A 13,449-nucleotide genomic window follows, 5' to 3' on the forward strand; every position below is an offset into this window, starting at 1 on the left:
TATTTTTTTATTGTGACGCTGGTTGTCTCATACTGTGCTGTTCATGCATTCCTAACCCAATTATAATACAGTAACAGTAATAATCCACAATGAGTTGACACTAATATCACTGTGCTAATATAATTATTATAAATAATAAGAGAGAGTAGGGTTGTGTTTGTTCGTGTGTTCGTTTGTTTGCATCAAAACATGTCAACTTATGGATTGCATACCGGAAAAACAGGAATGATTTAGATCTCCAAATTTTGCACAGATTCTAAAAATATCAATCTCGTGCACCTCAAAGCCCAGATTTAAATTTTCCTTCTAGATTTTTCAGAATTAATGTTCAAATTTCATTAATGGTACATATGATTTCATAAAAAATAACCAAATCATATGATCAAAATTAAAAAAGGAACATCTGTTCTATTAATGCTTTCTACCTGATACCACTTAGCCTTGATAATATTTTTTTGATAATTGATAAATATTTTTAATATTAATGATAATATTTTTATTATAAATATAATAAAAGTATTGTTTTGATAATTAATGAATATTTTCATTTTCACACACTCTGTATAATAATATGGTGAATGTGAAACAGCTGCATCAAAGAAATTACTGTATCTCAAAAACATCTGTCTAGAAAAAACATATGGCCAGTTGCATGTAGGCACAGAGACGTAGGTCTGTTAAATTTTAAATATGGACATTAACACCGATTAGCAAATCAGCATTAGTTTTACAGATTCATTTCTGTTCCACAAAGATCGGTTAGTTTTTAATCCCAATTAAGTTTTCCAGTTAACTAACCAAGATTTTAACAGTTTCACAATCCAGCAACACTGTAGTTTAACTGACAGATGTTATTATTTTGAACCTTAGACCAGTAAAAGAATTATTATTCCATATTTTATATTATTATTATTCTATAACTTATTCTATTATACTATATTTTATATTATTATTCTATAACTGGTGCAAGTTCTGAACAAATGGCACAAAAGTGAGGTTATGTTATTGAAGTGGTGACTATTCATTAGAAAACCAGATTGAAAACTAACCTCAAAAATTAGAATCTAATTTTGAATGCTAATATCAGCTAAACACACTTCTTTATTATATTAACAGATGAAATTCATTCATATATTTAGCTTATACTTCGAATCCTGTAGTTTTTTTTTACCAAAAACTAATTGGAAGACAGCTATCAGTAGGTACCTAATTGGCGTTAGTTGGATTTAATTCCCCCGTGAATGGGCTGTTAAAATTTTTTTACATCAATTAGTTTAACTGGCATTATTTTTCGATTTTTACCTTTGTGCAACCAAATTTTCTTCATTTCAGCTAATCGCCATTAAGCTGGGTTTTCCTTTGTGCATAAATGCCGTTGTCAACCATGACAGGGAGACAATCTCAGATTGGGTGGATTTCAATTTGTCCACATAACCTAAAAGATTGTGTTCAATTATGTTTTAATAGGGCAGGTTGAGCTTATACTTTCTTATACATTTAAATGGCAATATGTTGATATAATTGGAGATGTCTAATTCTTTAATAATAAAGACAAATAATGAAAATTTATTTGATCAGCTGTTTTAGCACACTTGAAATTTGGGCAATATGAATGTCAACAATGCTTGCCATCTAAATTTATTCATAAAGGAAAACGTACCTTAAAAATGGTGCCAACTAATCTGAATTTAAAATTTTTTACACCGGTAAATTTAATCAGCATTATCGCTTGACATTTCTGTTCTGTGCAACCAAAATACATCGGTTAGTGCTAATCTCGATCAAAGTATAGCATTTTATCGTGATTAAACATTATAAAAATGTTTCAGCTAGATAGGTGTTGATATATTTACATAAATTAATTATTCCCTTCCATTTTTATTTAATTGAAATTTCAAAATTATTCTATAGTGAGGTCCACGTTATAATGGCAGTGAAGAAAGATAGGAGAAAAACATTGCCAAGTCTCTCCATTTTGCCACTGACTGTACACAGCTGTTACTCAATTCATCACATTAGATTTGATCTAATAATAATTATTTCCTTAATAAAATAATCAATTTAATGTCAAATTAATCAATAAAATATATTTTTTCATAATTTGATTCAAAAATTTGCTTCCATAACTGAGATCAGGTTTTTATTTTTATACAAACCTGAAATGGTGGCTAATTTAAAAAGCTGTGGTACACCAATCTGAATTTCAAAACAACAGAAATTAAGTTATTTCGTAGGTATTCTATTCCAATTTCTTTCAAAAATCATAGAAAAAATAAATCCTTTTTAAAATAAGTAATTTCATTAGAAATAATTCTAAAATAACCTTTCAATTATTATTTATACCGGTATGAGTAGGTCTAACCTAAACGTGTAGGCTAACTGAAGCATGGAAAAAGTCAAGGATGGTTAGTTATCAACTTTTAAAATGTGATTTGGTATTTTAATTTGTGTTTCTCATACGGTAATGTCTAAAAATTATTTCATTGTTTCAAAAATACATTTTAAATCAATTATACGACTTGTGTACCAAATTATTTTGATAGAATGAAGAAAAAAAAATGGCGGCTGAGAATTGTTTGTCTACTTTTGTACAGTCACTGTCAAAAGTGAAAATAAAATATTCTGGCAAACTGACAACATTGCAAAGCTAGAGAGAGATAACGCTATCTGTTTTGTTGTATGGCAGAAAAGGACAGCAACAGTATTGTCAATTGTATACTGCCATTATAATTTGGACCTCACTATAGCCCTGATAGAATGACTGACTCACTGTACAGTCAGTCGAAAATTTTAATATTGGAATGAGGTGTATTTTGGCAAGCTGAGCAAAAAAATAAGGTCCTATGAACCTTTTCGTTATATCTTTAAATGGAAAATAAGTTTTGTGGGTTGTCAAAACTTCCTCTGAAAGGGAAACTATTCAACTTATTCTGTCTTTTAGTAAAATAACAATAATCATCTATCCTCTTCTATTTACAATAATGAAGGAAAGAACTGGATTATGCACGCATACACGTGTAAAGTATAGGAAAATTAGTATGTTTGACGCATCATCACGTCTGACGAACTACTGGACTGATTAACTTGAAATTTTGCATATAGATTCTTGCTTAACCGAGGATGGTTATAGACCTATTTTCAATTCTTCAATATTTGATTACATCAAGTTTTCAATTATTTGTCTTGCTTCCAGTTGTTGTATGGAAGCAGCTGAACATTTTTCTTAAAAGGGAAAATAGAAGATAGGTATGATTAGGGATCCTTTTCGAATGATAAAAACAGGTTTTCCGTCGCACCCAAATTTTTTCCGCCATTTTGAATCCAACTTCTTATTTTTAATTGAAAGTTGGGCATATGATACATGATTCCGATACAGGATTTCCATAGAAAAGGTATGGTGAAAACCGCACATCGATATCTCAAACCTTTCAAAATTTATTATCATTCATTTCCTTTATTATAGTATAGAACTGGCTTAAACACGTATACACGTGTAAAGGATAGGAAAATTATGTTTGACGCATCATCACATCTGAACTACTGGACTGATTTACTTGAAATGTTGCATAGAAATTCTTAATCAACCGAGGATTCTTATAGGCCTATTTTCAATTCTTCTAGATTTCATTACGTCAAATTTAAAAATAGACCCTTGCGGAGCACGGGTTACCTGCTAGTATACAATAACCAACTTGACATAACAGTGAAATTTGGAGCATTAGCGCCCTATACCATGGGTTATCTTCTTATGCTATCTTTTCTCTATGGAATTGAAAAAGAGCAACTACAATATCAACCCTGAGGTGCTCTATAATCAAAATCAATTATTTATGTGCTACCTAATAATGATGATTATTAAAATATGTGTCAATAATAAATTTACTAATTTTATCTTAAAAATGGCAAATTTTTTCTGTGATTTATGATTATTACTTCAATATTGTCTACTAGTTATACTGTGAACTCAAACCGTAAATTTGTTAATACCGATAAATCCAGAGAACTCAATACAAATAGGCCTGTTGTATTATTTATCATCATGATTAAAGGGTTGTTCACAGGGGGGGGGGCGAGGACACAGACTGCGTCCTAGCATGAAATTATTGGGCGAGGTTCGAAACAAAAACCATTCTGGGAGAGGGGGCACCCCTGTTGAACAAAACATTTTAAAGGTCTTTAAAACGTCTTTGGCATAAACAGTGGTTGAGACATTTCAGAAAATATACTGAAAATCTTATTTCCAAATTGAAGGAGGCGAACTTTATAATATTTTTCCATTTCTTATTTAAAATAAAATCATCAACTATTGATAATGATTGAATTTGGTGATATAATAGTGAATCTACTGTAATAGTTGTTCTTTGATGATTTGCAAAATTTCTTGAATATTTCAATTGAGAAAATTAACATGAATGAAATTAATGAGAATGTTGTATTTTTCAGGCCGGTATTGAAGGATCTCTCCCGTATTCTTATCCTATTAAATAGGAGAGAAGAAAGGATAGTAACTCCTCCAGCTGATTGGGAGACTCTATTAGCATGGGGAGAAAGAGTTCTTAGGCGTTATAAGAAACAAAATCCCAATCAGGTAAAGTATTATCTACTAATGAACGTAACATGGTTGTAATTTCCGCTATTTATATTATAGTATTATTCTGGGGATGTCATAAAACATAGCGAAACGGTGAAGCATGTTCAATGCACACAATCGATTAACCAATTCCTGCTTACAAGTTTCTTGATATATTCATCATATTCTACAGTTTAGAAATGAGACTGGATCAACACCGCTATATTATTATTTCATTGAGGCTGTGCAATAGGATATTAGGACCCCTCTACTGGTGACATTTTTTAAAGTTGTTTGATTTGGATACTATCACATATATACGAGGGTATTTTTTTTTCAATCACCAATCACATATCATAAGACACAGGAAAGGTTGGTGGCGACTTTCACAGATCCGAACAGCTTGTCATCCCCACCAAACGCCCACAAATCTGTGCGGCCAAACCGTCAATTGTTGTCGAGTTAGAGACCCAGAAACATGGCCGAGTCACTTGAGCCTCCCTCCAAGTGCTTACGGTACGTAGATTTATTCGTTTTTGCAAGCAAAAAGCAATAGTTTGGCATGAATTGTATTTGCATATGAAAAATTAATAAATAAAACAAATGAATAGAATAAATTGAACGAAGAATGATTAAAGTTTGAGCAGAAAACATTATGAGTGATGAGGTTATGTCTCGAAAATGGTCTCGGAAAATTTAAGACGTCAGAGTTGAAATGATTTCCAGAACTGTTGTGATAGTTAAGTCAATATAGACATAAAAAAGGGGTGTGTGCTTGCAATTTATATTTTAGTTCTGATTTTTTAATATATCATTTGGGTACATAAGAGAAGTCCAGAACCAATTTCTTCATGCAAAATTTCCTTGTGCTAAATACAGAGAACTCAATACAAATAGGCCTGTTGTATTATTTATCATCATGATTAAAGGGTTGTTCACAGGGGGGGGGGCGAGGACACAGACTGCGTCCTAGCATGAAATTATTGGGCGAGGTTCGAAACAAAAACCATTCTGGGAGAGGGGGCACCCCTGTTGAACAAAACATTTTAAAGGTCTTTAAAACGTCTTTGGCATAAACAGTGGTTGAGACATTTCAGAAAATATACTGAAAATCTTATTTCCAAATTGAAGGAGGCGAACTTTATAATATTTTTCCATTTCTTATTTAAAATAAAATCATCAACTATTGATAATGATTGAATTTGGTGATATAATAGTGAATCTACTGTAATAGTTGTTCTTTGATGATTTGCAAAATTTCTTGAATATTTCAATTGAGAAAATTAACATGAATGAAATTAATGAGAATGTTGTATTTTTCAGGCCGGTATTGAAGGATCTCTCCCGTATTCTTATCCTATTAAATAGGAGAGAAGAAAGGATAGTAACTCCTCCAGCTGATTGGGAGACTCTATTAGCATGGGGAGAAAGAGTTCTTAGGCGTTATAAGAAACAAAATCCCAATCAGGTAAAGTATTATCTACTAATGAACGTAACATGGTTGTAATTTCCGCTATTTATATTATAGTATTATTCTGGGGATGTCATAAAACATAGCGAAACGGTGAAGCATGTTCAATGCACACAATCGATTAACCAATTCCTGCTTACAAGTTTCTTGATATATTCATCATATTCTACAGTTTAGAAATGAGACTGGATCAACACCGCTATATTATTATTTCATTGAGGCTGTGCAATAGGATATTAGGACCCCTCTACTGGTGACATTTTTTAAAGTTGTTTGATTTGGATACTATCACATATATACGAGGGTATTTTTTTTTCAATCACCAATCACATATCATAAGACACAGGAAAGGTTGGTGGCGACTTTCACAGATCCGAACAGCTTGTCATCCCCACCAAACGCCCACAAATCTGTGCGGCCAAACCGTCAATTGTTGTCGAGTTAGAGACCCAGAAACATGGCCGAGTCACTTGAGCCTCCCTCCAAGTGCTTACGGTACGTAGATTTATTCGTTTTTGCAAGCAAAAAGCAATAGTTTGGCATGAATTGTATTTGCATATGAAAAATTAATAAATAAAACAAATGAATAGAATAAATTGAACGAAGAATGATTAAAGTTTGAGCAGAAAACATTATGAGTGATGAGGTTATGTCTCGAAAATGGTCTCGGAAAATTTAAGACGTCAGAGTTGAAATGATTTCCAGAACTGTTGTGATAGTTAAGTCAATATAGACATAAAAAAGGGGTGTGTGCTTGCAATTTATATTTTAGTTCTGATTTTTTAATATATCATTTGGGTACATAAGAGAAGTCCAGAACCAATTTCTTCATGCAAAATTTCCTTGTGCTAAATACAGGCTGGCCCAAAAACCTCGTATTTTCGGCTCATTTTCCAGTTTTCAGCTATTTCTGCCAAATCTCGTAATCGGACAGAAAATAATGGATTTTAGGCAACTGAGCTCGTAGAGAATGAATTTATCTACAATTTAGAATCAATCGTGAGTTTCTATGATGTATCAAACTCGTTTTAGAAACTTTTGATCATCAGTAAAACCACAAAAAAATGTAAAAACTGAAATCGCCATTTTTGAAATCTTCTGTAACTTTCGAATGGTATTGGAATTGAAAGTATTTTTTATTTGAAGGAGCAGAGGGGGACAATTTTCACATCTTCACTTGAATTGGAAATTTTATCAGAAGTATTTCAAAAGACATGCAGCTTTGAATATAGAAATTGGCCATTTTTTGTGTATATGGGCTTAAGTACACTCAACAATAAATTTTCCACTTTTCGACCGAATTTGACTCATGATGTATGATTTTGGACCGCCTTGACGAGCCGAGAAGAATGAAGTGTAGTACCATGAAATCTGAGCATTTTGTCAGACGTTATAAGTGTTCGAAATTTTGATCCTTGAGGTGTCCTTAAGCGCGCCTCTCCACTAGAAAATACTGAAATGAAGTGCATCTAACGGGTGACTCTCATAGAACATAACCTTATGAACTTATGTCATTGTATTAAATATCAATGTAACGACTATGTAGTTGGTGATGATGGTTGAAGCTGAAAATTAGGTGTTTTTCACAATACAAGGAGCATTGTTGTCAGGTGTACCTGGAAATCTATATGAGATAGAGCGCTCCACCTGATCTCAGATTGTAGAGCATGAAAATACGCTTAGAGGGATTTTGAATTATCCATAAAAATAGTAACAATCGGAAGATATTGTTGATCAAAAACTAAAATTCATCAAAATTGATTTTTTCTTCAAATTTTACTCATTTCTGAAAAATCATAACTCAGTACTCATTGATGGAGATAGAGAGTTCTGAATGATCTCATTTTGTTCAGAATTTCATAATCTAGAAAGGAGGCGAGAGGAATATTTTCTGTCCGATTACGAGATTTGGCAGAAATAGCTGAAAACTGGAAAATGAGCCGAAAATACGAGGTTTTTGTGCCACTCTTTATCTAGCACAAGGAAATTTTGCATGAAGAGATTGGTTCTGGACTTCTCTTATGTACCCAAATAATATATTAAAAAATATGAACTACAATATAAATTGTATGCATCAATGTATATAGTGACTGGACTATGATGCATGAGCATGACAACTCGGACTCATAGTGCTGGTGCAACCAAACAGCTTCTCCAACAAATCAAATTGGATGATTTCGATAAACCACCAAGAAAAACTGACTTGGTTATCTTATTATACCTGATCCCCAAACTCAAGACATGACTTCGAGTACAGAGCTTCCAAACTAATGAGAAGCTCCAAAATAACGTCATAGCACACTCATTTGACGGCAGCATTTCATGAGGAGGCATTTGTTAGGCTGGTCCACTGGTATTACAAAAATTCCACAACGTTTACGGCAATTACGTTGAAGAATTATCATATAATGGTCAGTGTGAGTAACTTTTGGTTAATTTTTTTCTCTTCCATACACATTCGTCTTTCATTTATGGCCAATTGGAAGTTGGAAAAATTGCCCTGGTATATGAAAATATGCTCTCTTTTTCAATTTTTTGTATTTTGTTCTCAACTTCAAAATTTGAAGTTGAGAATGTTAATGTAGTATTGTTTTGAATTTTAATTTCAGTTTTTCATCTAATGATGAATTTGTTGTCTTTTCAGGTAGCACAATTAGTCAGTTTCCTGCAAGTGCCAGTGCAGACGCATCACCCCCCACCGCCCTCACCCTACCCGGCTCAGCTGACTACCTTCGCGGCATCCCCCTCCCCCGCACCCTCCACCCAACCACCTCCCTCGACACCATCTCCCGTCGCCATGGCAACCAGCCGCATCAAGCCCAACTTCCAGCAGCTGGCCATATCCGCCTTTGACAACAACTACAACAGTCGGTCGAATAGTAACAGGTGAGAGTTACATTGAAAGAAGAGTATCCTTTTTAATTTGTATAAGAGCCCAATAACTAGAATTAGTATACATCTAAAGACAAAAGGGTAGCTTTTTCTGTCTGAGCGCTGCGACCCGACGGCGTCTTAGTTTCCAAGAGCGAGAAAATCTACTTCATAACAGCGAGTCCATAACAGCTTTCCTCAACCGACAACGTTATGAAAATGTAACATTCAACTTTCCTTAATCAAGTATAAGATCTGTAGAGAAGTTGGAATTAATAGTTAGTCTCTGAGACTAGTTTTAATGACAATCGTCACAGAAATTGCCCCTACAAAGCCTTTTGCTACCTATTGAGGACAGTTTGTATGACAAACCTTCAATGGCAGGCGCTCAGACACATACTATAATAGAGGAGCCACCCATCTTATCTAAATACAGGGGTGCCCACAGGGGAAGGTGTTTGGACGCAGACTATGTCCTTGAAATTCTTGGGGGCTCAAATTGACAAAATCAAATCCTGGGGGGTCTCGAAAAAGGGCCAGCAGTGTTTGAAATGACTACTGACGAGATTTTTCTGACGAGGGAGTAAAGGCTAAATTTTTTGCCAATTTAGGGGGGCGAGTCCATGGGCTGGTAAATATTTATTTATTGAAATATGATCACTTTTAGTCCAAAGGAAGTGGAGTGACTTCTCTAGTGGGTAGAGAAAATTATATACAATAGAAAAGAGTTATAAAGTTTCATTAGAACACAATTTCAAAGGGGTACACTTAACAATACATTCTCAATAATATTTGAAAGGATAAAAATAGATATCAACAATTTTCAGTGCCATATCTTTAGGTGGTATGATGCTAGATATAAGACCAACAATATTTAGAAATTTTTACCCCCCCAATTTTAAAGGTGGAATATAAACTGAGCCTGTATGAAGTGAATGGAAATCATCTTAGTTACCTGAATTAAAAAATGTGACCAGATAACCGGAGAGCATTAAAAAAATCAGTGACCTGTTCATAGAAATGTCCACTCATAATATGAAATCTACACAATCATAATAACTATGATACGATATTACAATTTAATTTGAAAAAATAGAGATATCTTTATGAATAATAGTTATTGAAGCATTTATTGATTCACACATTTGCGATTCAGAGGACAATATTTTTCATCCTATTTTGCAGGAAGTCATTCTCCAAGTACCATTTTAGAATGTTAATGAGAAATTATGAGCATCTTTGATTATTGACAATATAATTATCGAGCAATTTTAATTGTTCATTCCTTTTTCACTGAAAAATCCATTTTAATTCACTTTATACTGTCAATAATCAATAAAAAAGTACCTGAAAAGTTATAGAACATGTACCATCAAGTCCTTTGATAGACTTAGGCTACTTGTAATCTTTGATGGCAGATAATGTAAATGACTATTAACTATGTACTCTTGATATGGTTCCTATAATATGATCATAGAGATAGTTTATTATATTTGAATAATCTATTTTCAGAAAATCAGAAGACGATATGAGGCCCAACACAGCAGCCTCCCTGCTACAGCAGCCGTCACTCATAGACTCCGGTGTGGACTTCAGCTCCAACTGGGAGTTCAACCCCAACAACTACACCATCCTGGCAGAGTGGTCGGCCACCACTGACGACAACAGTCCAACCGATTACTCAGAGTTCGCCACCACTGACGACGATGACTTCTTCACGCTCGGTTTCAGGCCGCAGGACGAAATCACAACTGAATTATGATATCAACTGAAAATTATTTGCCAAATTTGTTCAAATTTATGATCACAACTGTACAGTATAATGATGAACTATATTAGACTCAATGTAACGGTGATGTAAATAATTGTATCCAACAGGAAATCTGTGACATTGGATTTTTAGTGAGATGAGTAAACAAAATTATGATTAATCTGTTGCATATCCATACTTTTTCACTATTAAAATTAAACTTGAATTTCAAAAGTACGATCATCATCAGACAGTCTATTTAACTCCATACCGGTAAGTGGTTTTAAAATTCAAGTTGAAAGTTATGATATTAACTGAATATAATTTGCGAAATATGTTAAAATTTATGACCATATAACTGTACAGTATTATGAACGATATTAGAAAACGATATTAATTTTTCTAACAAGAAATCTGTGACATTGGATTTATTTAGTGAGACGACAAACCTAAATTATATGGTATCAACCAGAACTTATTCAAGAAATATGATCGAATTCATGACCATAAGCATATAACTGTATACACTATCATGAACGATGTTAGATCATTTTATCGGTGAAGTAGATTTTATTCCAAAAGCAAATCTGTGACATTGGATGTATTTAGTGGGAAGATAAACCTCAAAAGATGGAACCGTAATGATGTAATGTACTCATACTAATTAGGGATAGTTGGTCAAATTTATGATCATAACTGTACAGTATAACGAATTAAATGAAATTAGTATCATTGTATCGGTGAATCAGTAACGTAGCCAGGATTTTAAAGGGGTGGGTTGTCCAAAATATTGTGCTCTTATGGAAAGCCCCCTGTAAATTTGATGAGGAGGGGTGTTATCTTGGATTTTTTAGGCTCATGGGGTATGGGGGGGGGGGTTGTGGCCTGTTATGTAACCTGGAAGCACCCCTCACCCACATCGGAACGCCACTGGGTGAAGTAGATTTTATTCAAACAGGAAATCTCTGACTTCCTGATTTCAAGAGAAAACTGTCATTCTGTATTAGAGCTGGTGTAAATCGACTTACTATGAATTCTTAATACAGAAGTTGATAGTTCCAAGTATGATTTTGAAGATTGACTGCGTGATTTCGGGAGAAGGATATAGAACAAAGAATGCGATGGTATTAATGACTATGGTTTCATGAGTATGCTGGATTTTCAAGAATACATGAAAAAAATAAACTCAAGAAGGGGACAGTAGAACTCAACGAATAATGAGTATAATAATTATCTATCTATGGATTCTCAAATTTTGATTCTATAAAACCGCAATCTATATTTGCCACGACAAAACGTTTGCATACCGTAAAGAATATCATTTTTCCTACAGTTACGTTGAAAAGTGGCCATTGCTGCACTGATTACAGAACGCAAAGAATCACGTTTCCGCTCTAGTGCGGGATAAAATTTTTCTGCACTCCAGATTTGCAACATGGCAACACAAAATAGTTGGTGGGTTATATGGAGGATTAGTGCACGAGAACAAAAATTAAGTTGGTAACAATGACTGTGGTTAGATTTAGATAAGAATCATTTCAATGGCTACCCTACATTTATGATAAAATCCCAATCTAGAAATCCAAAACAAGAATAATGCTTATCTAAATCATAATTAAATAATAACTTCTCATCATTTAAAAATAGATAATGTTTATTTTCTATTGACAGTAATAATTATTTCAACTCCAAGCAATGAGAAATGTAGCCAACACACATTATGAAATTCGAATTTTCAGGTTAAATAATTACCGTTCGAAATCCATGTCAATAAAATTAATAAAATAACATTGGAATATACTACAATAGAATATTTTCTGTTGTCTATGTTATTTTATAAATATTTTTTAGTTTACTTATAGTATTTTTCGGTAATTCTAGTTAACCATAAGTCTAAATAATTATCTAAATACTGTTTTTAGTAGGATGAAACGAAGTTAGGTACGATTCTTCCCACTAGGTCGCGCGCTTCTCGGTTCAGCCATCTTGCAGACATCTGAACCAGCTGTTGGCGTGTATTTTGAATTGTATTTTATTTTTTGTTTTATCTGTATTTTTTCTGATTCTTGAATGAATAGAAATGAGAACTTTGGTTGAGAATTTTCAACTTCAATTGGATTATTAATTTTTAAATGGAAGGTTGTTATTAATAACAGCATCACACACACAAACATTTGATGGATTTCAGCCATCATTTTATCCATAGTTACCCACTTTTCATATTCAATGGTAACTGTAGGAAAAACTTAATGTGAAATACGTGTGCAAAGTTCCTCTGCTGCACTCAAGAAACCATTCCGTTCGTTTAGAAAGTAAACGTTTCTTTCGGTACAGCAAACTGTCACTTTGCGCACTAGTTGCACAAATAACTATTCTGGACACCCTAAAAGGGTAAATTAGAATAATCCAATTTTAATTCACATCACGTCATTCATGTCTAAACAACATATAAGATATGGAATACAATTTGATAACTTGATTTTAATTCATCTAATCGTGCAGTTATTGAATAATTCTTCAATTGATGTAATTAAATTATAAAACATGTTTCCTTCAAACATTCCAAGAAAACCTTACTCTACTGACAAAATTTGATAAACAGTTTTCTATTTTGTTAATTGGTTTTGTAATTTTTTTAACTTTACTACTATTGTCTGTTTTAGTACAAAATGTATATTTCTGTAAAAATTATGATATATTATAATTTTAACCTATGGATATTATTCTATTCTATACACTATTCATAAGATGCATTAGATATATTGAATGTTGAATATTTCACGTCAT

At 33.2% G+C, this 13,449-nt stretch overlaps 1 protein-coding gene across 2 annotated transcripts in view; it reads left to right on the forward strand.

Moving 5' to 3' along the window:
* LOC111043807 overlaps positions 1 to 11,763 on the forward strand; it is a 98,883-nt gene extending 87,120 nt beyond the window's left edge. For both annotated transcript variants that reach the window (XM_039433946.1, XM_039433947.1), the window contains 3 exons: positions 4,444 to 4,588; positions 8,686 to 8,927; positions 10,425 to 11,763. In XM_039433946.1, coding sequence (XP_039289880.1) covers positions 4,444 to 4,588; positions 8,686 to 8,927; positions 10,425 to 10,674 — 637 coding nt within the window. In that variant the 3' untranslated portion in view covers positions 10,675 to 11,763. The remainder of the gene's footprint in view (positions 1 to 4,443; positions 4,589 to 8,685; positions 8,928 to 10,424) is intronic.
* The last annotated feature ends 1,686 nt before the right edge of the window (positions 11,764 to 13,449 follow it).

Source organism: Nilaparvata lugens, chromosome 8 (assembly GCF_014356525.2).
Source record: "Nilaparvata lugens isolate BPH chromosome 8, ASM1435652v1, whole genome shotgun sequence".
In the NCBI taxonomy this organism is placed as follows: domain Eukaryota; kingdom Metazoa; phylum Arthropoda; class Insecta; order Hemiptera; family Delphacidae; genus Nilaparvata; species Nilaparvata lugens.